The sequence below is a fragment of the Neopelma chrysocephalum genome, unplaced genomic scaffold, assembly GCF_003984885.1.
Source record: "Neopelma chrysocephalum unplaced genomic scaffold, ASM398488v2 Primary Assembly neopelma1_125, whole genome shotgun sequence".
NCBI classification, from domain to species: domain Eukaryota; kingdom Metazoa; phylum Chordata; class Aves; order Passeriformes; family Pipridae; genus Neopelma; species Neopelma chrysocephalum.
Window position 1 is genome coordinate 778249 of NW_020897787.1, and position 27817 is coordinate 806065.

Genomic DNA, 27817 nt, shown 5'->3' on the forward strand with positions numbered 1-27817 from the left:
CCCCTGCACCCAAAAACAGAGGCTCTGGACCAACACAGCCCATGTCCTTGAGCCCCAGAAGAGCAGAGGGAAAGACATGGACAAACTGTTGAAGGACATAATTCTGAACACGGTACAGGGCAGAGGCAGGGGAAGGGACTCCTAAGGCTGGACCCTGTGACAGGCCTGGTGTCCCTGCAGGACTCCACGCAGACAACCAGGGGGGTTGGATTCTGAAAGACACACGAGGCTCTTGCACAACAAATGCTCAAATTCGGGAGTAGTTAAAATGCCTCTTTATTAATATACAAACCTAGCAACATTTAAGCCAACCAAAATATGAAATGAAATCAAGCATGATATAAATACAGCATACATGACAACATGGCCTCAGTGGGGAGCAGCAAACTCACCCTGACTTGTGCGCTTGGGAACAACTGTCCACGTCCTCCCCCACGGGGTCTGGCAATCAGAGCAGCCTCGTCTCTCCTAAACCCCCTCGAATCCAAACCCTGCAGAGGTGAGACCACTGCTCCCCACAAAGGCAGAGCACCTGGCACAAGGTTTCTCTGACCCCACATTGCAAAGAAAGAGCCTCCCCAAGGTGCCAGTCGACCTGCTGGCATCTGCTTGCCAGGCCCCTGCGAGGGGAGAGGCCGTGGTGGATGGGGAACCACGCTGCTGAAAGCTGCTCCTTGCTCTGTCCCACCTCAGCTACATCCATTGCACAACATTCACAGGCGTAAGGCACTAGAAAAGTGTTTTCACAGGTTCAAACTTCAGTTGTTCTTATAATTTCGGTAGTAGCACTCATCAGAAATCCTCCCAGCCCTTTAAAATCTGTTCTTGGGAGACAAAAGCATGAAGGGGTTTGGATGAGTGTCCTGCTGCAAGCCTGACCAAGAGACAGAGAACCCATGATAGACTTCAGGGACATTAGCCTGCCTCTGGTGTCACTGGAAGAAGTGAAGTCTGCTCCACTACAGGAAGAATATGGAATTTGAGCATGGAAAAAATCTCAGCAGCAGCAAGTAAAAAGGCAGAGAGCACAGGATTCTTCTCACACACACAGAATGGATCAGGTCCTAGCTGGGATGGCTGATGACTCCCAAGTATCTGCTCTGCTTGTAGCAGGTGTCAAGAGCCCCTGTGGGAAGATCAACTGTTACCAGCACTGACAAATCAGTAAGTACAGCTGTGAACACCTTCCTGAGGATAACGTCCCGCTCCTGCTCACGGGGATTCCCCATCCGAGCAGGGATCCCACACACAGCACATCAGCACAGCCTGTCACACCTGCAAAGCAGCACTTCTGCCAGCACAGAAGCCAGCCTGACACTGGGCATGCAGCTCAGCTTTGAGACAAATGGGAGATGAGAAGTCTCAGAGCCATCTCGGCAAACGCTGTGGGCAGCAGCAGATCCCCTCTGCTCCCGCTTCTGCCTGCAAATGTCAGATGGTACAGCAGGGAAGCGTTCAAGCAGAGAATTTTGTTTCCTTTAATGCAATGGGACACTCACAGAGCACTCTGCACCAGCCCAGGCTTCTTTAAGAAATAAGAAAACCCATTACACCGTGAGGAAAAAGTGAATAAATCCATCTCTGGAGGGAAAAACAAACAGGAAGGTGTCAGCCCAGCAGCTGAACAGGCACAGGGGCTCCCAGCTCAACACAAATTCCAGCCTCACACTGCAACAGCAGCTTCCCCCATCCCCCAGTGCTTGCTCAATAGCAGCTCTGGGTGCTCAGCACACAGCTTTCCAGGAAGGAAATCAAATTGTACCATGGCAGGTACAGTCAGTGCCCAAACACCACACTCACAGCTTTAAGGCATTTATAAATACTTAAAAGGGGTTTTTTCCTATCAAATGCAAAGACTACTCATGCAGAGGGCTAAAAGCACTAAATGCATGGTGCTACAGCTATAATGCTTAAGGAAAGTTTAAAGTGCAAAGAAAATTTTCCAATACTTTTTAGTGACAGCTTGAAGTCATCTGATGACCCTAACACTCCCTCCTTCCCCAAGTGCTGTTCCCTGACTGAATGCTTTTTTTTTTAAATAAAAATACAAACAATCAGTTAAGGAAAAGGTACTTTAAAACAAACAAACAAAAATCTTGAAACGGGCAGAAATTAATCTAAGTATTATAATAAACTCATTTGGGAAGACAAACCTAAAGGTTGTGAATATTTTGCTCGACATTGTCAGCAGCCAAGTGTTGTGTTTTAAATAAAAACAACTTCTGCCCTTCCAAGCAGCTGCCCCCTCTCCCAACACAGAAACCACCTTGGTTTTACAGACTTCTTCCCAAAATTTAACCATTCTGGTTCATTCAAATGCACTGGAAGGACGAGGTGAGCAGTGTCAGTGCTGTACCTTTACAGCTGCAAGAATGTGCTAGAGAGAGACCAAAGTGTTTGGGGCAATCAAGTGCTCACAGTTCCCACCTCACCCGTGGGGAACCGTTTCCTTCATCCCAGCGAGAGAGAGGGAAACGTGCTTGGAAACAAGTGCTAATGCTGTCCCAGCTTGGCCCAGAGCCAGGGCTCTCATCTGTCCAGCACCAAAGCTGCAGAGGAAGATGCTCCCTGAGCTGGGAATCCAGGCTGATCATCTCTCTAAGGCTGGGCTTAAGGAACTAAGTAATGGGCACCGGCTCAAACCTCTATCACACCTCTCCTTCCACCTCAGCTCAGCCACTCTGCCACCCCCTCCCCTGTTTTTATTTTGCCCATGCCTCGCTCTCTGATGGGCAAAAGGGACTGATGTGACTAGAGAAGTGGTAAGGACAGCAGGAAAACCCTGGCACAGGGAAAGGGAAGGTTAAATGATGGGATATACAGTGACCACAAACCTGCCTGGGAGTTCAGATATTGGTATCAGCACCATCTAAAAGCTGAAGAGCTTAAACTGATGCAGAGAGGCAGATCTAGAGCCAACCTGGCTCTGATGACAAAGCATCAGGTAGAAGGAAGAGAAGAACCCTGTGCATGAGAAATCCTGCAGCAGCACAAGGCTGGGCTTTGGAGGTGCTGCAGGAACAGCAAATGATTGGTGGCAGCTCAAATGCAACGGCAGAAAGGAGGAATCCAAGCTTACACCAGGACTTGGAGATGCAGTGGCTGTTTCACACAGCCTCCCCTCCTTGCCACAAAATAAGAAACTGTCCAACAAGGCCTGTCAAATCTAGATACAGGAGGCAGCACAGGAAAAACAAGAAGAAACTAAGTCTGGCAAAAACAGATATGAAAACGACTGTAACGCATTCTCCTGAAACAGAAAACATCATTCCAAAATAGGCTGCATTCAGATCATTAAATATGAACAATAAAGTCTCTCTTCTATAGTACCAGTTTTACTCAAGCCTTGCAGTACTCAAAGACTAACAAAACATGAGAACATAAGGACACAACAAGGTTAAGACAATGTAATACCTCCAGAAAAATCATTCAATGGAAGGAAGTGGTACCTCTTCCTCAAGTTCCCCAAACTACAAACAACACTTGGGCAAGCCAGCCCTTCCCATGCCTGCACATTCAGATGGATTCACTCATTAGCTTCCCTCCCAGGATGCCAGTATGAACAGAATCTACAGGGCTGTTCCCATTCTGGACAGCAAAACTCAGGGAACTGCAAACAGCCCTGTGACTGACACACCCGAGGTGCAGAGGGCAGACCTGCTGCTGCTCCAGCACAGAATGAGGCTGTTTCCCCTTCCACTGCAGCAGAGAGAGACTGTTTTAGTGTTTCCCAATCCAAGGTGCACTGTCTTACCATGCAGAATGAGAACAAACCACCTTTCTCAGCAGAAGGCATTTTAAGGCAGTTTTAAGGATGAGAATCAGGATGTAGAATTTTACTGTCTGTGTTATTTACCAACTTAGATGCTAAGACTGTGCCACAGCCGCTTCCAAGACCAGATTATTTAATTTTTTTGATTTGGAGGTGTACTAAAGGTACTCTTCAACAGATTTCGTTGTTCTTTTTTTAGGCACTCTACTTTAATCATCAGATAAGGGATTAGTGTTACACGTCACTGCTTAATACCTCTAGAAGAAAACACTACACTAGAAGGACCTTCCTCAGTCTCAGTGTCGCTATTTTAAAACGTGATCCAATTGTCCCCTTGACGGGTGTTCAAGTTGGTGAAGACAAACTATTCTTTACCACTGCAAGGTTAAAAATAGCTACACCAGGAGTTACATCGACTGAGCCTGAACAGCAGCCGAAGAGCTCTCAGGTTCTGATACAAAACAAGAACCAGAATTCACAGCAGAGAAGGCCAGAGTAGGCGTTAATGAGCTGCAAGACTGACAATTACCAAACCACCCAAGCCTCAAACGGCAAACACAGCATTACAAAAAGTGTTGCTATATCTATCAGCATGGTAGAAAACTATTTTCCCTCTCTATTTTTGGTATGGAAAAGTCAATAGATCTAGACATAAAATAAACCTTCCAGGCATAAAATAAACCTTAGCAGACATAATGACAAAAGCAGCTCATAAACCACAATCTTATTGTCAGAACTGCCGGAGAAGAGACACCCGTGTATGAAAAGTTGCCTGATGAAATAACAGGCACCTATAAATTAGGGAAAAGGAAAAATAATCACAAGGAGGAATATAATCTGGCTGCAACTTCAGGCTGATACTTCAGGAATGAGTGGTTGGTAGAGGACAGCACGCTGCTAACTTTCCTTGGTTTGGTCTTAACTAGTTCTAACCCTGCAGAGAACAAAGTGAACGGTTCCAGCTAAAATCTCTCCTCAGGAGTTGCATGATGCACCTCAGCACACCTTGGCCCTATATTTTGCCTTCTCCTGCAGAAGTACCTTTCCTCACCAGCAACAACAAACTGTCAATAAACCCTAACCAGAAGGGCTGCTCTAAGACACACACTAAGTCTCACGTACAAAACTCTTCCTTTGGTTGAGCACCTATTTCCCTGGATAAGGAAGGCAAAGTAACATCCCATAAAACCAGTGTAGACGGACCAAGGTGCTCCTTGGTACGTACGTCCAGCACAGGAACAGTGGGATCACGGTATCTCTCCAGGCAGAAAAGATATGCAAGAAGTAATTAGAGTTTAAACTGCTATCAGATGCTTTATGAACCTTTCATTTAAGCAATTAATTCTAACACACCAGGCAAAATTTCAATTCAGAGAACAATAATAGGGGAATTTGGAAGAAGTGACAGGCAGGAGGAATCTCCACCTACAGCAGCTGTGCAGAGTCCTCTGGGCTGTGAGAGCTCACTAAGCTGTCCCACGGTGGCCACTCCATTTCAGAGACTGGGAAATTCTGCATGTCAACTCAAAACTAAGTTTGAAATCCTGGAAGGGGTCACACTACAATGAAACTCATCACTGACAAAGGAACACACGCTCGAAGAAGTGACATCTATGTTCAGCCCACTACACCACATGCTCAGATCCTTAATTCCCTCACACCCTTCCCCGAACTGGCAGCCACAGACTCAACTGAAGGCACGACCTGGAGCAACTAAAGCAGCAGAAAGCAAACTTAAAACAAGAACCAGGGAAGGTTTTGAGCTCATATTTACACCATTGATGCTCACCATTTAACTGGAAAATAAAGTGCCCAAAAGAGATTCTAGATCACAGAGAAAGTGTTCATCACGGCTGACAGGGCAGACACCAGTGCAATGTTGTGTTTGAACTCCAGAAGAGATGCTGGAGCAGAAAGACCATGACAGAGGCAAGGAAAATGTTTAACAGATCTTTTTCAAGTAAATAAAAAGAGTCTTTGCTTTTGATTGTGCTCAAAACGTGAAGAAGAAAAAAGATGTACATGTGCACAATGCAACTCAGCAACCCCCCACTTCTTTACCATTTACCAGCAGTGTTCAAACCAGCACGTTCTGACACATGAAGAAGGGGTGAATCCCAGCTGCACTGTCTGGAGCATCTGCAGGAGAAGCCAGATGCAAAGAGCAGTGCTGAAGGAAGGCAATTCACAATCTCACTGCCATGCTCCCTTCACTCCCCTTTTCAACCCCTTCAGACGAGGTACTACTGAGAGAGAAGAAGTGTAACAGATTTGAGAAGAAAACCACAAGACTTCTCCAGTCCAGCAGAAGCTGTTGAGATGTTTTCTAACCAGCAGAAGAAAACCCAGTGTTTCTTGCACCACAGGTGAGACAAATGCTGGGTCTTTAACTTCAAAATAACCATGGGCAGCTAAAACTACAAGATGTTGTCCCCTCCTGCTGCTCAAGTTCCCCAAACCAACACAGGTTTTACATGAACCTTGCCAGAAGAGTTTGACCAAGTCACATAAACAAAGTGAAAGACAATCCCCAAAGGGACTGTATATTGTGCAGCTTAAACAGAAGCAGCATTTTAACACTGCTATTAACATTAAACACTAATGTATGTCCTTGTTAAAAATCAGTACTTTTGCTAATTAAAAAAAAAAACAACATTCCTTTATAGAAGTGAAATGCACGTGTTGATCTTCAACTATAATCGTAGAAGGCCATTTAGTTTCAGCGACCCCCAGGCAAAAAAAAAAATCCAACCCCAACAACAGCAAACTTACCAGTGCTACTGTCACCTCAACGCTCTGATGTCAAACTCACTCGATTCCCCGGTTAGGGAAAAACCCAAATGGTGCACAAAGGGGGGCAGGGACAGGCGGGACGACACCACCACCACCTGTCTCCTGGCTGCTGCTGCTCACCCAACGCTCTGTCTCGTGCCAGTGAGGTAGCTGAGCGTTCTATTGCTGTGCGCGTCGACACCCCGACCCCTCTGCAAGGTGCCCTGTGGAGAGCAGGGGGAGGTCACAGCGTCCATCTGCACCACAGGCAGCACGACCGGCCGTCCCCTGCCTTGCGCTGGAGAGCAGAGAGAGGAAGGGTGCAGTCCTCAGGGGTTCACCCCAACCCTTCCCATCACCACCATAAGGCCGGGGCCTTTGGTGCAGTTCACTCCTACACAGGCAATCCCTGCACGTCCAGCACTGTGCTTCATCCACTGGGACACGGGGGGGGAGCCTGGCGAGGGTTGAAGGAGGAAGACAGACAGGAGCGGGGAAAGGTTGAAAATTGAGGTTTTAAAATATACAAAATGTAACACGCTGGAAAAAGTTTAAAAGTTGCAAGACGAGAAAGGAAAAGAAATATATGATGAGGTGAGGAGAAAGGGTTGGAAGATGGAGAAGCTCCAGCTTGGGACAAGGAGCGGGCTGGGGAGCACTACTCCGTCTGGTAGCCACTCAGTTCCACCTCGTCCTTGCGGCGCCGCTGCGTGAAGAGGGAGCTGAAGGGGTAGAGCTTGGCTTTGGCCTGGAAGCGCTGCCCGGCGATGTCGATCTCGTACTCCCCCTGGTTGATGAAGTCAGTCGTCACCACCAGCTCTTCTCCCGTCTTCTCGTCGAAGTTGTGCACGAAGCCGAGGCAGACGTGGCGCTCCAGGGTGTAGCTGTAGGCACTGCTGGTGGTCTTGCCCACGTAGCGGCCGTTGCGGAAAATGGGCTCCCCCCACCAGGGCCAGAGGTCCATGTCCGTGTCGTGGTCCTCCAGGATGAACATGGTGAAGCGCTTGTAGACACCGTTCTGCTTCTGCTCCAGCAGCGCCTCCTGGCCGACAAACTCCATGCCCTGTGGGGAAAAGGAGGCGTGGGCTGACTGAGGGACAGGAGCTGTGGCAGCTGCTGGGTTGCAGCAGAGCAGCTCACCCACACAAGGGCAATTTACACCTGAAACCTGTGCCCTATCAAAACGAGCTGCTTCCACACGCAAGAAGCTCAGCTCAGGCAGAAGCTTTTCTGCCATGTTTGTTGTTCCAGATGTTAAAGGACGCAGTAATGTTTGTGAAGTGGGCCTTTGAAAATATCATTCTAATTTTCACTGCAGTGAAAACCATGTCACCATTCCAGTTTTTGCCATTTTTCTGGCTCCGGAAGTTTACCGTGCTTCATAAACTGTAACTAATATGACATTTGTATCCCCAGTCACTACATTCCTTTCTTGAATTGATACAAGCATTTGTTTTGGCTCAAAGATGGAAGAAAGAAGACAGCAAGCCAATGACAGCAACAGCACCTGCCACCATAAAAGCAAGATACGACTCTATGCTGTTCTACATCTTAGTAAAAACAGAAAACTCCTCTGTTTTAGTAAAAATAGAAAACACCTGTTCTTGGTGCCTAGCCTTGTATGCCACTTGGTGCATGGGCTGGCTTTTGCTTCATCAAATTGGGAAAACAGCTTGGAGAAACAAGAACCCTGAGCATCTGTAAGGTACAGAGCACTCTCTGCAACACTGAGCACGGCACACATGAGCAGCACCAGACATACACAGGCCAACTGGGAACGCTGCCCAGGAGGGATGAAGACAGTACTTTTGGTATTTCTAGCACCTTTGTGAAGTACAAGAATATATGTTATAGCTGTGCACTGCACACAGCTCCATCCAAAAAATGACACAACTATCTGCTGGGCTGGCAGCCTTTTCAATCTAGTCCTGCTCTCCCACCCACCCCAGTGCAGGAGGTGCTGTACCTTTTCCAGCTTGACCTGGAACTCACGTCCACACTCCATAGGAGTGGTAAAAGCATCCAGATCCTGGCCCCAGAAGGCAAAGAACTTCTCGATGCGCAGGCTGCGGAGCGCGTAATACCCGGCATTGCGGATCCCGTACTTCTGCCCCATGTTCATCACCTCGTTGTACACGTGGAGGGCGTACTGCAAAGGGAAGGGGGAAACACAGACTGACACCAGGAGAGAGCTGACACCACCAGGGACGTCACTGTCCCCTGCCTCTGCATGACTGGAAGGCAACATAAAGCAGGGACACTCCCCCTGGTGCCCGCAGGCAGCTTTCCCATGGTGCAAACCAGACATCTCATCACCCTGAGTCAACTTGGAAAACGTTTCTGATTATGCAAGCAACTGCTTTAATTAGCTCAGGCTGCAGTGTACTCTTACCTCTATGGGGATATAAAGCACGAATCCAGGTTCTCCTGTGTGAGTGATACTCATCACACGGATGCCATTAGCGTAGCCCACGCTCATCTCCTGCAGAACCAGAGGGGGAGAAATCATCCCAACTGGAACATAGCACAGGGATCCAGAAGGAGCCCAACATGTAACACATCCACACTGCCCAGCCCTGTCTGCCCTTCGCCACCTGCACTTGCTCCCAACGAATTTAAATTTCAAAATTCAAATAATGATGTCACCTTATGCAGACTTGTTAATCACTTCATGACACTTGGCAATAAGCCTTGGAACTGGGTCAGGACACGGGCTGTATTCCAGATACAGAATTTGAATAGCAGCTACCTGCTCAGCCTTTTAACATGACAGGAGACAGTGATGCCCAAGTCACTGATCCCAGCTGCCCCTCTGAAACCTTCATAATTGATTATATGAAATATGTTGAGATACCAAATGGCATCAAGTCTACAGTGAGAGGAATACTGAAAACAAATGCATACTCATCTATATATTTAGCAAGCAGAACCCAAAGAGAAGTGATCTTAGTGAGTTCTTTACCAACCTAGCTCAGAAACTGCAGCAAACCTGTATGCAAATCTAAGTTCCCCTCCAATTATCCAAAATACAATTCTTCCCCTCCTTCCACGCACGCTTCGAAAAACCCAGCAGAGTGAGGAGGATGGAAGCACAGCCACTCACCTTGCAAAAGAGAGAGGGGAAGTGTTCTGCAGTCATGGGGGCATAGGACAGCTCTGACAAGACATCCACAGCACGGGGGCCAATCAGATTGAGAGCTAAAGGGGGGAAGAAAACAGCATTAGGAGTCGTCTTGCCCAGTGTCTAACATGCATGCCCAAATTTCTGAAGTCTTAGTGTTTATTGAACTATTAGGTAAGTTTACATTTAAGAACAGAGCAGAGAGTCAAACTACCTCCTGACAGTCCATAGTAAAGCAAAGCTGTCTTCCAGCTCATGGCTTGCCAGAAGGAAGTCTCTGAATTGCTGTTTTCATCAAAGTGTTTGGAAAGGAGACCAAGTCACCACTCCAGGCACTTTAAGCAATTAACTGGCATGCGGCACAAGACACCATTTGTGATTTTGGGCTGTCTAAGGGGGTCTGCTTTCATTGATTTCTTACCTGTGTACTTCCAGGTCACATCCTCCAGGGTCAGGTTGCTGTCATCTGGCAAGCGGTTCTTCAGCCAGGCCCAGCAATGGACCTGCTGGTCAGTGGGGGAGATCATGAAGAAGCTGGAACAGACAAATTGAAACCAAGAAACACAATGAATGGACAGCCACAAGGTGAATCAGTTTATTCTTCACTCATCAACTACTGGAGCTATTCAGCAGCTTCCATACCACCAGGAGACTAAAACAAGCTGGTTTGTGAAAACCATGGCTAAAGTCTCTGCATCAATGCCATCACATCTGTCATGACAAGAAATCCCAGACCTCAAGCATTAGCAGTGGTCTGGTGACAAGAAGTGACTTGATGTGGAACACAGGGAATTCTACAGAAAGTTGACAGAGTATCAAAAGTCACAACCATTCTGCAGAAGGAACTTGCAGCTCTTCGCCACCAGTGATTCTGTCTACTCTGACAGTCAGGAGTGCATGGTTCACACAGCAATTTCTTGCTTCAGCAAAAGTCTTTTCACACACAATGGAGGTTATTATTAACAGTTTCAAAAACAGAACTCTTCTTGATACAGGAAAATGAGCTACTTGTGTGTGTGTGTCTGATACAAAATGTGAGTTAAAGTACATCATTGACAGAGAAAACATCTGTAGAAATGACTAGGCAAGGAGGGAAGCTACTGGTTCCATGCAGAGAAGGACAATGCTTTTAAACAATCCATGAATGCAGACAGAAGTGGAAGAGAGAGAAAAGCTGTTTTGAATTGAAAGAGCAGCCAAGAATGCTTTTACATCAGTACAATGAAAACACACATAGAAAATCATCCAGAGAAATAAAGCCAACAGTCAGCTGGGACATGGACATGAAGAAGTTCTTAAAAATGAGAATTTTTTTTTTTATTAAATGCCAAAGAGAGCTCAAACTGGTGGGTGTAAGGATGACATCCTGCAATCACGTCCGTTTTCATCAGAGAACACAAGAAGAATGATGAGAGATTGCAGAGCTGAGAATTAGAGTACCCACACTGCAATGCAAATTGAAGTAACCAAAAAGGAGTATTTCAGTATCCAATTCCAATAAGGAGGCTGGTCAGGAGCCAATGAGGGACTGTTTGGCTTGCACTTTAAATGGCTACCTAAATTAATAAACTCCAATGACTGCTGAAAGCAGTTTGTATTTCAATTGAGAAATCAAACATCTGATGTTCTAACATTCTGAGGAAATCTATGTTCATCTGTAATCCCAGAAAAAGGCTTGTTTTCCCTAATGTCAGAAGCTCCCTTTCACGTGGGTTACTGAATTAGGAATGTAAGTGGAGAACTGAGACTTTTCAACCTACAGTGGTGACAAAAGGTTATGATCTTCATTAAGAAGTCCTTCAAACACCCAAAGGGTGATGGCTAAAGATGCTGTCTGCACACCCACCTGCGTTTGCTGAGCCGGGCTATGCTGCAGTCATTCTCATACCCTCCTTTCTCATTAAGCATGCCTGTGTGCACAACGTGCCCAACTGGCACATCCAGGTCATTCGAGAAGAGATACTGCAGATTCTCCAGGGCCTCATCTCCTGTGGACTACATGAATCAAAAGGGAGAGAAAGTCAGACAAGCTGTCTGAGCGATACAAATCCACCGGGGCAGCTTAAGATTGCATCAATGTTCTGGCTCAAATTATTTCAATTTGTAATGATAGTGACACTGATGTCTTGAGCTAACAGGACACGATGGCACAGTGCCCGAGGTCAAATTCTGTGTACAGACTAAGCTGGTATTTCTGTAAAGTGGGCCCTCAACAGACAAAAACCAGTCTATGCTAAATACTGTGGTACCACCTGAATCTGGCCATACAGCGTGACTTCCTCTATCCATCCTCAACAGGACACAGGGAATTTTGCAAAAGCAGGCACTGATAAACTAAAGGCCACCTTTAGAAGGTGGTACTTCCCTAGGTACTTACACTTATTTCAAACTTGGTAAAAGACGACATGTCAATCACACAAACCGCCTCCTTACAGCACTTGACTTCGGCCCCCACGATATCAAACCAGTCGGGCTTGTAAAAGGTTTTGCTGTGATCCAAATCCAGCAGATCTAACACAGAGAAGAATCCAAGGGAAAAATTCACGTACTGGACGAACTAAGGCAAATGGGAAGCACCGGGCAGAGGAAGATACGACCTCATACCTTTTCCAGGCGGGACAAAATACTTGACTCTCTCAAAGCCGTGCTTCTCCATCCAGCGGGCCCCCTGCGCGTCCAGGCGGTCGTACAGCGGGGACGTGCGCAGCTGCCGGCCCGTCTGGAAGTCCCAGCGGGGAACCTTCAGGTCACACATGAGGGCTGGAAGGGTCACAAAAGACCTCTCATCAGGCAAAGTGATTATCTTTACCTAATCTCTTTGAAATTATCAATACTAATATCTGAACCGTTAATAGAACTCCCTCGAAACAGTTCCGAACTTCCTTCTCTGCTTTTTGAAAAATCAACAGATCTGTTCTGAGCTGTTTATGGCTCTTCGAAATCAGAGTAACAATATTTGCACAGAACACATATTTATAGACACTTGCAGTCCCATGACAACACTGCAAGGTAACAAAAACTCCATTTTTCATGAAGTCATGTTGACTAGCATTAATTATGCAGGATTCTTCCCTGGCAGTGTACTGCATCAGACAGTTATTTTGACAGAGCTAATGCTGGGGTAGGCAGCCCACAGCTACAGGGACTATCTAATTTTCCTTAAATAGTGGCAATTCAGCCTTTTCTAATTATTGAAGCTATTCTAAATGGCTCCTATATCTGTTTAGCCAGTATAAAATATTCTTATTTAGAAAACAAGTTACTCTAATAATCACTGATAATCCTCCCTGGCTACCAGTGGGGAGTAATAACTCAAGGATGCTTGAATACTACTTTATAAATGTTAAGATTCTACCTAGATCATAAACTGCTTAAAACTGAAGATAAGCCCAATATTTCTTACTAAACACTTCCATAATTTCTGCCTCATAGATAATAATTTAATGAATTTATTGGCAATATCTGGCATTGGTATTCCTGAAAAAGTGGGTAGAGGGAAGAATGGATTAGAATAGAAACATAACACTGCAGAAATTGAATACAGTACTCCTCCTGTAAAAACTAGAGTGATTCTGTAGCTATCAGCACTGAGGTTTGTAGTGGAGAGCAACACTAGAATAATGCCCAGAGTATAAAGTGATTTTTTTCTGGGAGGAAGGTCAAAGCATAAGGTTTTTATTCCCTGGATACAGCAGGGCTAAGAGGTTTACCCAACTTCTCTGCTTTCACCTGAACAGATGTTTTTAGTTTAGACTTGGTATTCAAGTAATTGTTCCTGTTATGCAACTTGTGGAGCACTTTGTACTTCCATTTGAAACTTCAAAAGAAGTCATCCACATTATTCAGGACAGACAAGCAAACAACAGGAGGAAATGATGAAGTAAGGCTTTAGACAGGAAAAATGGCATCTGTAGTCTATTCTGCAAGGTATTTATTGCAAACTTTGACAGGAGAAAGCAGAATATGTCCATGAAGACTTCCTGAATGATGCAAGATAACCAGGTCACAGCAGGCATAAGCTGGAAGTGATGGTATTTCCACACTGCAATGATGTGCAAAGAATAATGATGTCTGAGACAGTGTAATATCCCCAGTTAGGACCTTGGCATTGCTTTACTAGGCTGGAGTCCTACACAGATATGCACAAAATTCCCTATAGCAGAGGCAAAGCACAGAAATAGTACAGAGCAAGGTACCAACAGTGCTTTATAACGAAAAGTTAATAAGAACACTGCTAATACAAAAATAACCCCAGCAACCCACATCCTTTCCTTTCTCCTGGGAAGGGGCTGTATTGCCACAAAGGAGGGCAGGAAAAAAGGAAAATGGTTCTCAGAGGGATGACAGAGGAGGAACAGTGCAGGAAAGGGGAAAATCCTGGACACCCTGGCCAGAACTGAAGGCAGAGACCTCACTTACGCATGACTTCCATAACCCGGTGCCGGAGGAAAGTGCGGCTGCTCTGGAGGGTCCCAAAGCGCTTCAAATCCAGAGGCCAGACATTGTCTGAGGGATACCCATTCACCATCCACTCTGCCAGGTACCTGAGGGAAGAAATAAAGACTGGGATAACAGCCAACATCTTAAGGGAAAGAGTTCAGCTTTGAAGTCAGAAGCAAAGCAATTTAGTCATGAGAATTTCTTGCAATAGGGAGAGAGAAGAAAGGTAATTCTGTGGTATTCTACACACCAGCAGAATCTGGAAGGTTTCCCTTTATAAAACCCACCCACCAGAATTCCAAATTACTAATTGCCCATTAGGATGAAACATACAGGGCAGCAGGAAATTAAGGACCCATGGTAAAGGAAGGCAGAGGCTGCACAGGTAACCTGGCTGACAATATGTCAGGTCCTTGGGTTCTGCTACAAAAGGAGGTGTGAGTAAGTTTTGGTTGGAGTTGGAGTTGGGAGGCTTCTGCTTTGCTGTTTTTCAGTGCCTGGTGTAGGTTCAGCCACAAACCACCAGTGACAGCATTCATTTCAGCACGAGGCACGAGGTGCCAGCCAAGTTCTGTTTAACTACACTTCCAGCAGTGAAGGAGGAAGGCACACTCCAGAGCTAAAGGACACAGGCAGCTCAGAATATAGCAGAGCAGAAGGCTCTGTTCACAGCCACTAAACAGCAAAACAAAGGGGCTTGGAACTGATCAGGAAAAGTTACATTAGCAAGCTAAGCTGCTTATTTTGGGGCTGTAGTAACAAATAGACAAATAGTGCTTTTAACCTCAAAAATTATTTTGATTCTTAAGAGAAACCTCACTGCAAAGATTCTCTGTATTTTATATGACACAAAAAAAAAAAATCATGAGTTGTTTTCCTGGTGAGTTAAATTATTAGACAAAGGACAGAAATAATGGAGACAAATGCAAATAGTAACACCCACCATGAAAAATGAACAGCTTGTTAAGAAGGCTGTGTGGCAGAAGGGATGCTGGGTCACCAAAACCCAATGGCAATCAGAGGGAGCATTGATCATTCTCCAAGCAACTCTGCTGCACACTGACATGCCTGACCAACTATCTGCATTAACACAGGAACTCGACTTTACTGGGAAATTATTCCACCCTCAACTTACTGTAGGGGACAGTCTTTAACTACTGGCAGCACCAGCATCACATATATGGTGCTTCATCAGCATCAGATTCACCCTGTTTTCAGATGAATTAACTGCTGTGTCAACTTGAATGATCCAAAGACTTCAATCAAATGATAAATTAAAGGGGATCATGAAGCACAGAACATGAGGGAATATATGCTTTGCTAAGCTTTTACCTCTTCCTGGTAGCTTAAAAAAATCAGATCAGTTAGAGAATCATAGAATCACTGAGTTGGAAGGGACCCACAAGGATCATCGAGTCCAACTCCTATCCCTGCACAGGACAGTCCCAGGAATCACACCATGTGCCTGAGACCGTTGTCCAAACACTTCCTGAAATCTGTCAGGGTTGGTGCTGTGACCAAGCCCTGGGGAGCCCCTTCCAGTGCCCGACCACTCTCTGGGTGAAGAACCTTTTCCTAATATTTAACCTAAACATCCTCTGACACAGTCTAAGGAAGCTCAAATTGATCCCCAGTTGATCACTGAGCTGTGATGCCAGAGGAGAGTTGTGCAGGACAGGAGGAAGAGTCCAACACAGATTTGGAACACGATCAGAACACGGCAACCGCGATGTGGCAAACACCGACCCGAACACTCCGCAGAGCAGGATCATCTGAGCAGTGTCTTTTCTTGGTTAGAGCCTTACTTACACACACACCAGAGATAGACCACTTACTTGCCTGCTCCCCCACCATACGAAATCCCAGCTGAGTTCATGCCGGCCAGGACGAAGTAGCCCCGCGCGGAGGGCGACTCCCCCATGATGCATCTCATGTCTGGGGTGAAGGACTCGGGGCAGTTCACCAACTGCAGGATCTGCAGAGCCTCCAAACCCGGCATCCTGCGCAGGAGGGCGCTCAGAAGTGGCCCTAGGAGCCAAGACCAGAAAGGGACAAAAAGTCACGGCCTTCAGTCTCAAACGCATTTCAGTTGCTTCGTCTTCAAACCGGGCAGCACGCCGGGGGTACGTCACAGGACAGCTGGAAACTGCTTCCATGTTTTGATACAGTCACAGGGGAAACCCTTTACCTGCTGGATCACACGACTCGAAATGGATCATGCCATAAACGCAGCCATACTGATCCAGACCAAGAACCCAGTATTGTTTTCCACAGTGCAAGAGCACTGTTCAGTTTTGTCAGGGAAAACAACAAAGGCATCAAATAGATACTGAGTGAGGAGTGAGAGCAGGCAAATCTATATGACACTTGTCCCACACACTATGCCAGCCTCCACCTACCACCAGCTCAGAGGATTTTCTAAAAAACTTGTGTGTTTTTCCCTATCTAGTAACCCCTAAATTGATCTCTCTTAAGTACTAGACTGGTCTCCCCCAGCCTCATGAAAACATCCTACAGACGTGGACAAGGGTTTCCACATGTTTAGTATTTTCTGTATGAGGAATTACCACCTTTTGTTTTAAAATTCCCATAGAATTAACTATTTTTGATGCCTCCCAGCATTGGAAGAGACGGTGAACAGGAGATCCCCATCTAGCCTGTCCATCTTATTCCAGATTCCATAGATTTCTGTTCATTTCCCTTCTGCCATCTCCTTTTCCCCAGCCCACTCAGTCACTCCTTGCTTGGAAACTGTTCCAAGCTTTGACCAGCCTCTGGCTGCTCTTCCACCAGGCATTCTCCAGTCCTATGATACCCTCTGGAGATAAGGAGCCTAGAACAATAACTAGAACTGGCAAACCAAGGATGCAGTGTTGCACAATGCCTGTGTTTTCTGCTCCTCTCCTAAATTCCTAACTTGTCTTTTGCTTTGATTGCTACTGCACTGATGTCTTCAGAGAACTAATACAACTTAACACAACCCCAAGGTCTGTTCAAAGCCCATCATGCTGCATGGTGAAAGTCAGACCATCCCCACGCATTTGTGTCACCTCACATTTGTCCTCATGGAATTTCCCTGCTGCTCCATTGCCCAGTCACACTGGAAAAGTCCTCTGGCAGCTCTTCACAGTTTGGCATTTGAGAGTGGTAGTAAAGGGATAAGATATCTACTTGCCTTGTCTTGCCCAAAAGTTACCTCTGCTCAGTACTCCGGATAAAAGCCCTCAAGATTCAGCACCAAGAACACTCCTCAGCTTTATGCACAAGCAGTAAAATAATCAGATTTCACACTACCTAACAACTTACAATCAGAAACAGTCTTTCTGACCTGCTCTTTCTCTTCCTTCTCTCAAGCATTAGAATTCCAGAGTGAGAGCCAGGCGCTTCTTTTATTGATAAAAAGAGAGATCAGTGTTAGACTTGTTCTCGTACCCAGCCCAATTTAAGCAACTGTACAGGCTATTTTAAAATCAAAGCAGTAATACAAGAGCTCAAAACCCAGGAATTGCAGCCCTAGAAAAGGATCAAATATTGGCTGAGTAAGCTCTGACTCTGCTCAACTGTTCAGCACTTTTGAAGGGATAAAAGGGTAATGCTGGAGCACAGAGTGCAGCTGCTTCTGAAACTTGGGCAATTTGGGGGTGCCAACAAGCAGTACTTTTTAATTTCAGCAGTACCTAGAAAACCAAAAAGGAGGTGGGTGCAGAGCTCGAGCAACTCATTACTGAAGCTAATATCTTCAAGCAAGTCTGTAGGCATCTAGAGATCTAAAAACCTTCAGCATATGCCAGCACAAAAGCAGCACCCCATCCTGGCTCCACTCCCTGGAGTTTAAACTTCTGTGGTATCAGTGTGGTGCCTCTCAGAAATCAAAGTAATATTAACCAATTTAACCTGTGGAGTAGCTGGAAGAACACACTAACACTGCAGAAAGAAATCAGTGAAATTCCATCCGTGCCTAGAGTCACAAAAAGAGGCATGTGCATTCACAAGGGATGCAAAGAGCTCTGACTCAAGGGGAAAGTGTATTCCTGAAAATAAGGCAAATGTGAAAATGAGAGGGCACACATGAACTTACCAGGCATTAAAGGGGCAGTGGAGGAAAGAAAGGGACTTATAGATCATGCTATGCTTTTTCCTACAGAAAGAGCCCTCCATGTAAAAGTACATACAGAATATAAAAATAGAATCAAATTAAATGGGAAGAGGAAGACAGAACAGTTAAATACAATAAACACCAGTGTCAATGGTGGGATGAAGGGTGGGAATCCATAATACCAAGTGTTGTCCACAAAGCAACTGCCACTGGTAGAGATGCACTTGGCAGTCACTGCTGGAGAGAGCTGCAGAAACAAAATACCCCAGGCACGTGGCAGGTCAGCAGGGCTGATCTACTGCGTCACCAGAGGAGCAGCATGTGGCACTGACAGTCAAAAATCACCTCAGATGGAGGAGCAGCACTGGAAGCTCATGCAGTACCTCACCGCCCCAGAGGAAGTTAATACGTGCTGAGGGTCAGTGGGTGTTTTTAAACACCACACAGATATCACAGAGACCTGGAATGGTTTGGGCTGGAAGGGACCTTAAAGCTCATCTCATTCCAAACCCCCTGCCATGGGCAGGGACACCTTCCACCAGACCAGGTTACTCCAAGCCCCGTCCAACCTGGCCTTGGACACTTCCAGGGATGGGGCAGCCACAGCTTCTCTGGGCAACCTGTGCCAGGGCCTCACCACCCCCACAGGGAAGAATTTCTTCCCATTGTCCAATCTAACTCTTCCAACTCTGTCAGCTGGAAGCCATTCCCCCTTGTCCTGGCACTCTTGTTAAAAATCCCTCTCCAGCTCTCTTGTAGGTTCCCTTCAGGTACTGCAGTCCTTTGTAAAGGGGTTTCTGTGAATTACTGACATATGAAGAGATGAATGAATCTGAGAGAATATTCATCCTTCCCAGCCCGCACTGTTGCAAACTCTGCCTTCTGCAGAAGCCATGTGTTTCACCGCTGTGGGAACTTTTCTTCCCTAACGTACCAAAATGATCCCAGTCTTCTTGAAGGTTGTGAATCTCCAGCTGGTTCCGTCCCTCCGTGAAGAGAGGTTTGGGGTTCTTCTCAAAGCCTCCTGAGAGGATGCCACCCTGCCAGTTGCGGATGTAGATCCTGCCATCGGGGTCGACAACAGCTGCAGAGGAGAGAAAAGAGGTGGGAAGGGAATTGAGAGAATCTCAGTCTCAGGTTGTCACCCCACAAACACCAACAATGGGGGCTGGTGACACGCCAGGCCAAGCTAGTGGCCTGCTGAGAGGGGGCAGTGCCAGTCCCCCAGCCCCAGCTCTCACACCATCCTGGTTCTCAGGTGACACCTTGGTGAGCCAGTTCAGGTCACTAAACCATCAGCTCCCACCACAACCATGCACGTTAACTTTGGGGCAGCACAGTGAGCTGAGCTGAACCTGAGGAGCCCCACCAGCAGGACAGTGATCCCAGGAGAGAGGGATTCAGATCCCTTGTGGCACTGATAAGCTATTCTACTGGCTTAGTTCCACTGAAACTGCACCCAGGATCAGACCTTCCACCAAGAAATGTCCTGCCTTCCCCCCTCCTATGTAAAACCAGGTAGTTTTAACAGGGATGCCTCAAGGATCCAGCTTGCTGAAGGCCACCAGCACCAAGAAGGTGGGCAGCACTGGGGTGAGGATAAGCAGTCAGGTCTGGATTGCTTCTTCCACTGGTAGTGTCAACTTGAAGTATTTATGATACTCCACCTGATATGTTCCACAGCAATTTTTGCCATGTACAGAAAAGCTGCAACTATATACATATTTATTTTTTTTTAATTAGTCAATTAAAAGTGAAGAACTTGGACTTTGGCCAGAGACTTGAATTCCCTGAAGAGTATACACAATACTCACTAGAAGCAGAAAATCTTGCTAGCAAAGGTTTCTACTTCCCAACCACAGTTTTCAAACACAAAGGCTTTTTTTTTTTAAGAGATCCAAAAGCCAGAACATGGGGAGGAGCAATTACCTCAAGTGTTTGGTTGCCCCTACAGCTCATAGACATGTAAATGCCATTGTAAAGCCTTAGGTTCAGTTGGAGGAAAGGAATAGGTGGGCCATTTGTGGCCAGCAGCCTGCAAGGAAAACACAGTGCCAAGGCTAGCACCCTCTCCAGCCCACAAACAATCCAAGTCTCAGACACAACTACTAGTCAAGCTACAGCAAAGGCCATTCTCCTGTCAAGTTGATGAACTCTGAAAATCCTCTTCTGCAGCACAAGCTTTCCCAAGAATAAAGGAAGATATTCTTTCTACCACTGAAAGAGGATATTCAGAGCAGTTCAGCAAGAATGTCCCACAGTCCCAAGTGAGCTGATAGCCCAAGGCTGGCCTTTTTGTCACCAACTACACGTGGCAGGTATAATTCAGGTCTAATTCACCGGGGTAAGTGAAGCAGAGCTGGAGGATCCTTACTGGGTAAGCTGCTGGACAGAGGCTCCGTCAGAGGGTGTGTCAGGAGGTAGAAGTGCTCGCAGGCATGGAGTGGGATGTGGACTGGCACCTCCCCAGAGTGGCCCAACTCATAGGCCCACTGAAACCAAAAAAGTGCAGGTCAGAATGGAAAAGAAGGAAACTGCCTCCAGTAAAAAACGCAGCACATAAGCACAGGTCACCTCTGTGAGTTTGCTTTCATAGAAGACCAAGTAAGATTTGGTTCAGACCCCTGGACATTAAACAGACACAATTTTTTCCTCTTTTCTTAGAATTTGAATTCTTTTGGATAAAGACTGGTTTTCTGTTTCTAATACAAGAACTAGAAAAGTGGAGCCCTGACTCAAAACTAAGAAGTACCAGCTTACAATACAAAAGCCAAACAAGATCTGTTGATCCAAGTCAGCACTTGGTTCAGCATCTAGAAGCAGAACAGTCAGCATTTATTTAGGTGCCTCTACTAAGACCCCTTACTAACAAGAGGGACAGCTGCTAGTTGAGAAACTACAATTGGCAGGTGTATTTTCCCATGGAGAAGACATGACACCAAGGAAGAAAAAGAAAACAAAATTGTGGGGAGGGGGGTGAGAGAGAGAGGAGGGTAGTGAGAGACTTAACTGCCTCTCTAACAGCCAAAGCAAAACTCTTCCTGTCAGAAGTGTGCACCTCCCAGGAGAGAGGCCAAGGGCAGAGCTGTACCAACAAACTGCAGGTGCTGCTCAGCAGGTTAATGCCAAGCCTTTGGTGCCCAGCAAACAGCAAGCATTGCCTCCTTCACACCCCCGCTGGGCTGAGCAGCTGAGCAACACGACTTTGATCTACTCCAGTAAACCAAACCAAAGCACAAGCCCTTATAAAAAAAAGGGAAATGAACAAACAAAAACAAACAACATAAACCACACCACACACATTAAAAAAAAAAAGTGAGGGAAGTGCACATATTCTTAAGCAATGGAACCAAGAAATAAAAATTTAAATAATTTAACCTGGCCAGCACAGTTGACAAAGAACTGGCATTGAATCCGCCCCCTGTCAGTCTCCACTCCAGTCACACGACCCTTCTGGACTGTGACATGACTGACAGTCGTCCTTTCGTGAATCTGGACACCTGGAGAGGACATCAGAACATCAGTAACCACGAGTCTCCCTCCTAATGTGTCAACTTTAAACCCTTAAATTCAACCTCAATGCTTATTTTCTCTCCAAGACAAAATTTCTACTCTTGACCCAGTAATTCTTAAGTGAAACCCTGTTATTTGTAAAATGTCATGTGTACAGTTTGTACAGAATTTAAAGGCTGAGACTGTGAAGAGCTCTAGTATTTTTTCCCATGTAACAATCTGGGTGATAAATACACCCCATAGTCAGCAACATGAAGAAACAAAAGTCTCAACTATGGATTTCTTTTCATTCAATTCCTTTATGCAACCAAGTCTGTAATTTCAGATGGCAAGATTGGTTCTTTTATGGGAAATTAGTCATTTTGTGGGGGAAAAGAAAATAAATCAACAAGCAGTATGCAAAAATAAGCTGGATTAACAGAAACTAAGAGAGGTATCTTCCTAAGCAGCTTTGTCCAATCTGATGGACTTTCATCCTTAATGACCTTTATCATTGTTGCTGTATCTAACCTTTCTCCCACTTTTAGACCATTCCAAATTTGCCAAAGTGCTGGGCAAACAGCATTTATTGCTATATTTCCAAAGCATTTCCAAAGCATAATGTGCCCAGTGAAATATGCCACAAGGCTCAGTCACACCTTTTCATCTGCAGGTAATCAACTATTTTGAAGCGTAATTTTGAGTTAGGTCCTATGAAGGAAAGAGTGTGTGCTTATTCAGAGAAATATGTAACCACTAAACAAACAGGTGTTTGGTCTGTCACAGCAAATCTGTAAAGATTCAGCATGTAAAAAAAAATTTGGCCTGTTTTTTTTTTGAGAAGAAATAGATTTAAAGAATCTGAACTCTACAGAAATAACCGAGTTTTGGACTTCAGCGCTCGGGATATCAAAAGAGACGCAGAACATAATTTTCTTTTTATGGAAAGAAGGTAAACTATCATGCAGGAGGGCACTCTACAGATAAAAATAAAACTCCTACCATTTCGTGAGGCCGCGGTTGCCAGAGCCAGACTCACATTGGCAGATGTCACCAGCGCATCTTCGGGCACGTACATGGCCCCCACGAGGTCGTGGATGTTGATGAGGGGGTGGAGCTGCACCGCTTGCTTTGGGGTGATAATTTCACAGGGGATGCCCATCACACTGCCACAGAACACAAGAAACACGGGGTCACTGGGCTTGCAGGAGAGCTGGGGCTGTTAACACGGGCTGTGCCTGCTGCTCGTACGTACTTCAGCGATGAAGCGATGCGCTTCAGGGAGATCAGCCGGTCCTGAGTCTGAGCCAGGGACAGAGAGCCCGTCTTCGTGTACCCTGTGGCAATGACCAAAGTCAAGTCAGATTTTGACAGGATCTTGAATTCCTTTTCATCTCAGACCCGTTGTTTTAATATAATTGCAGACCTGTCGCTTCCACTACTCAGGAGCCTGGAAATCCCAGATCCTCAAATAACGTTAAACGCTTAACAGCTGTTAATAAAAACTGCATGAGAGCCAACTTTTCAAAAAAGCAATTTAATTTTTACTTGTGTTCTCTTTCTACTTCACAGTCGTGTTTATAAAAAAAAAAATTAAACTTCACACATGGTACCTATTAAGAGAAAGAGAAGTTACTGGCCAAGAAGTGATCTAATAACTACTGAGAAGAATAAAACTTCAACAACTAAAAGCAGAGATTTTGTGACTTCAACACCTGCATTAGATTAGTATTCTTGCAGGCACAGTTATTAACCTCTTCTGAGTCTGACATACACCACAAGTTCTTCCCAGCAGACAACTCTCAAGTTCTTCCTATCAAGTACCTGTCCAAACACTGGAGGGAGAGGGAGAATTTCAACACAACCTTTTCTTGTTATTTCCAGGGTGAGACTACAGTAAGAGATCTGGCTTTGCCTATGCTTCAGTGCTCCTGTTAACCACCTTCTCTTTTTGAGAACGGAACTGGTGCACAGAATGAGCCATTTGCTCCAGTCACTGCAATGTACTTTTTAGTGTCCTTGAGGAAGTTCCCCTGTGTTTGCTCAAGTTACAGACATGCAAACTGCCCCAGTTTGCAGGCAGTCTGCCTCCAGTTTGCCCATCTAATACCCTTCTCCCCACTCTGATTACATTAGTGACAACCCTTTCGGTCTGCTTCAGTCCCAGTGTATTGTTTTTGAACAGGAGCTCCCAAACCCTAACACACAAACCCCCACTCGTGTTTCGGTGTCAGTGCTTTGCTCAGTGATGACACTCTTGGTACCTGTTGGCACTCCCGTCTCCTGTTCCAGCTGCTGGTAGAGCTTGTTTGAATAGTGTGCCATCTTCAGCTCTATGGACACGGGCCTGGCTGTGCTCACAATGCCTGCACAGAAGCGAGTGGTACCAGCAGCCAACCTGCAGGAGAAGGTGCAGAGAAGGGCCTCATCAGGCTGCCAGGAACACACCCCTCACCAGGCTGCTCCAGCAGCTCTGCTGGCAGCACAAGCCAGACAGCAAACTCTGCCCCAGACACATCAGAGCAACACTAAGTTGGATGATACAGGGATAATACAACCTCTAGAATGATCTTCCTTCAGCTCGTGTTTGAAAACACATTGCATTCCAAAACACTTCTCTTTAGTCCTAAATGCTGACATTTTTCAAAGAAAGCATGTTTTTTAAAAAAGTTACCTTATGCTTAAGTCGACCTGCCTTATTTTCCTGCTCTAAAGCAGGACTTTCCTCAAATCAAAATTAACTTGGATTTGAGTCTTGTGTCTTCGCAGATCGCAGTCGGAGCAAGTCCCTCTCACGTTCTGCAGCAACTGCCACAGACAGACACACGCCTCTTGTCCCTTTTAAAACTGCCCTTAAACCACTGAGCTATTTGGTGAAGGGCTGCTGTAGTGACAGAAACCCACAGCAACTCCTTGCAGCACGGACAGGGGAAGACAAGATCATTAGATTTAAGCATATCCCTCGCAACCTGCTTCCACAACGCTTCCAAGTCATCTTTCCTGCTGCTAAAGCCATCGTGCATTTTCCCACTTGACATGACTGCTTTTGGCCCGGTGTGTCCGTATTCCCTCAGCAATTAAACCTCAGAATCAGCTGAGTCAGGTGTGTCAGATGTGTCAGATACTGTGTTTGCTACACCCCTACTCACCAACAACTCAAATAGCCAAAGCACAGTCCCCCCATGCTCTGCTCCACATAAGACATTTCTGCCCATGCAATGCTCCTCTTTCTCCTCGAGCAGGCACAGACTGAGCCTGCACAGCATCGTACTCATTGCAGGTCTCTCACACCCTGCTCCGAGGTAGCAAAGACAACATTCCCTTACAAACGAAGCCCAGCACCTCATTTCACTCAGAAGGACACTGCTCACAAGGTCTCAGAGGAGACTATCCGATTTCTTCTCTTTGCAACTATAAAGAACCTGATGCCACCTGCTCCCCAGCCACATAAACTCCGGGAACCATGGCTAAATACTCCTGAAGGCAGCATCAGAAGCGAAGTTTTAGTCTAGACACCTACTCAGGGTGTTAGAAGCTGCTGCAATAAACACTTCTTCAAACCCTGAATTCTCAGCACTGTCTCTTACCCAAGGTCCCCAAATTGCTTAACGAAAACAACACAAATCTACCTCAGAAACACAAGTCTAAACAACAGGTAAGGGCTGCACAGGTTTCAGCAGGAACCACGTGCTCTGCCACAGACAGATCCAACTCACAGAGGGCACTTGTGCTCAGCCAAACCTTGGCTGTTTCACAGGCGGGCACTAAACCCTGCAACAAACCCCATAATCCCAGCCTTTAACCAGCTTACAGGGTGATGTTTCAGTGATGGCTGCTTAGAACCCCCTGCAATCTCTGGAGCTTTGCTGGCTGTGTAATGCTTTAGACACACACAGCATCCTGATTCCAGAGGTCAACAGGGGCCGGAGGAGTTACAGGGTTTTTAGTTCTCTTGGAATGGTCCATCCTTGCTGGCTGCACCGTGTTTGACACCATTACCTGCAACTACACCAGAGCAGACACACATCCCCCAAAGGAACTGTGATCCACGGAAAACCCACGCCAGGGCAGAGCTCTCCTGATGGAAACTGCAGCCTGTGGAGGACCCACGCTGGAGTCCTGCACTGATCCCACCCCACTGTTCACCCCCTGTGTTTCTTGGGGCACTGTGGGGAGGTAGAAGACCCTGGAGTGCAGGAGTGAAAAATAAGCATGGGAAAGAAAAGGTAGTGTTTTTTAATGTTTGGGTTTTGTTTCTCACTACCTGAACCTACTTTAACTGGCATGAAATAAAGTAATTCCTTATTTTAAATTAATTATCCCTAGGGCAAGTCTTTTTTGCCCATGGCAGTACAATCTCCACGCCTTCATCCTGATCCACAAACTTTCTCAGCTTACTTTCTCCCTGCCTTTCCCTGAGGGAAATGGCACGGCTACCCCACCACGACCACACAAGAGATACCCTTCACCTGTGCTTGGGAAGAAACAGCAAGTGTCATTATTAATGTTCAGTATGTCTTTATTTCATCCAGGGGAAAGGTTATTTCCAGCTCTTCACCTCAGTGCAGGTGACGAGGTGGAAATAACACATTCCAACAGATGCTGACCCTCATGGAAGTCCTGTTCCGCTGGTTTTGTCACCAGAAATCCTTACCTGCCCTGCTCAAGTAAGACTATATCCTTCCAACCCATCTTGGAAAGGTGATATGCAACGGAGGTGCCGGTGATTCCACCGCCACAGATGACAACCTGTGCCTGTGCTGGCAGGGAAACCGGGTGAGGCTCTGCTGTGGTCGAGGTGCTTCTCCGGGAGCTGGTCATCCTCCTCCATTTCGGGTTGGCTGCCCGCCACTGGATATCGGACAGCAGGCGGAGAAACATCCCGGCAGCGCTCTGGTAGCTTCCTTAAAGCACCACCGAGATGTGCTCAGATGTTACCCCAGCACCACTCCTTCTAGGAAGGAAAAGATGAGAATCACGTTACCACTTATCTTATTACACACAAGGCTGGCAGGGGGAAACATCACGTGGTGTGACATGGGGAAGGTGATGAGCAAACAGACAGGAGAGCAGTTATTCAGTCCTGAAACAGCAGCCTCGCTGGTAAGACTCGAACTCAGATCGTAAAATGGGAACAGAGCGTTACACCTTTGGTTTTGACACAGGGCAACTTGACAACGAGCAGAGAACCAGAGGGAAGCTGGAAAAGCTCTCACGCCACAGGCAGAGCCAACACAGCCAGCAGGCACGGACCATGCTCTGGAACGCTTCACAAAGGCTGAGGTTAACAGGGCGGAAACAAGCCTGATTATTAACGCTGCCAGGCCTTTACCTGCGGAAAGAAACGAAGTCTGTGACCAGAGTCACTGGCACAGGGCACCGCGGAGGCCTCTCCAGGAACAGCTTTGCCACAAGCCGTTCCCCAGGGCCCGGATGCGGCAGCAGCGGGGTGGGCTGGGGGTTCCCTCGCCCGCAGCCTGCGGGAGCCTGAGGGGCGGGGTGTGAGGGCGGCGGGGTGTCAGGGAGCCGCGGGGCGGGGAGCCGCAACCTCGGCCTGCTCGCCCCCGACCCCGCGCTGCGGGGTGGCCGGGAGGGGAAGGAGGAGGGTCCGGGGCGGTGGCAGGGGGGGGGCAGGGGAGCGGGGCCGGGCCGGGGGTCGGCGGGGCCGGGGGTCGGCGGGGCCGCGCCGCCTCACCTGGGGCAGGGGGAGGCCGGGCTGACCTTCCGCGCTTTACGGCCGCGGCCGCCGCGCGACAGCCGCCCCTGCGCGTGCGTCACCCGCCCCCCCGCCCACACAGAGGGCGTGGCCTCGCCCGGCCCCGCCCCCCCCGCGCGGTCCCCCTCAGAAATAAACCACCACAAGTACAAACCTGCAGACTCTTTTTATTAAATTCTCCCATTTCGTCTGTACAGAAAACAAACAAACAAACAAAAAAAATGCACATTATTATGTTCAGAATTTCAGTAACATCTCAAAATTACACAGCATGGACATGTAAAAAAAAAAAAACAAAACAAACCCCAAACAAAACAAACCCAAAAAAGGAACGACCAAAACGAGGAGCGGCCAGGATTTATACACAGAAAAGGGGAAACCATTTACAAAAAAAAAAAAAAAAAAAAA

The 27817-nt window shown here is 46.6% G+C and overlaps 1 protein-coding gene across 3 annotated transcripts; it reads right to left on the minus strand.

The window, feature by feature from the left end:
- Positions 1 to 260: 260 nt before the first annotated feature.
- On the minus strand, positions 261 to 27297 carry PDPR (pyruvate dehydrogenase phosphatase regulatory subunit). Of its 3 annotated transcripts, none has more exons than XM_027698243.1 (18): positions 27026 to 27297; positions 26348 to 26644; positions 23958 to 24091; positions 22949 to 23030; positions 22696 to 22859; positions 21580 to 21701; positions 20576 to 20693; positions 19136 to 19285; positions 15941 to 16133; positions 14085 to 14209; positions 12270 to 12425; positions 12043 to 12176; positions 11512 to 11660; positions 10087 to 10199; positions 9648 to 9742; positions 8937 to 9026; positions 8511 to 8693; positions 7203 to 7607 (listed from the first exon to the last, which is right to left on the minus strand). In XM_027698243.1, exons 2-18 carry the CDS (start codon positions 26572 to 26574, stop codon positions 7203 to 7205), a joined length of 2640 nt encoding a protein of 879 aa, XP_027554044.1. In that variant the 5' UTR covers positions 26575 to 26644; positions 27026 to 27297. The 3 variants fall into 3 exon arrangements, with proteins under 3 accessions (XP_027554045.1, XP_027554044.1, XP_027554043.1); XM_027698242.1 differs by having other exon boundaries at positions 26348 to 26647; XM_027698244.1 differs by lacking the exon at positions 27026 to 27297 and having other exon boundaries at positions 261 to 7607; positions 26348 to 26567.
- Positions 27298 to 27817: the final 520 nt, after the last annotated feature.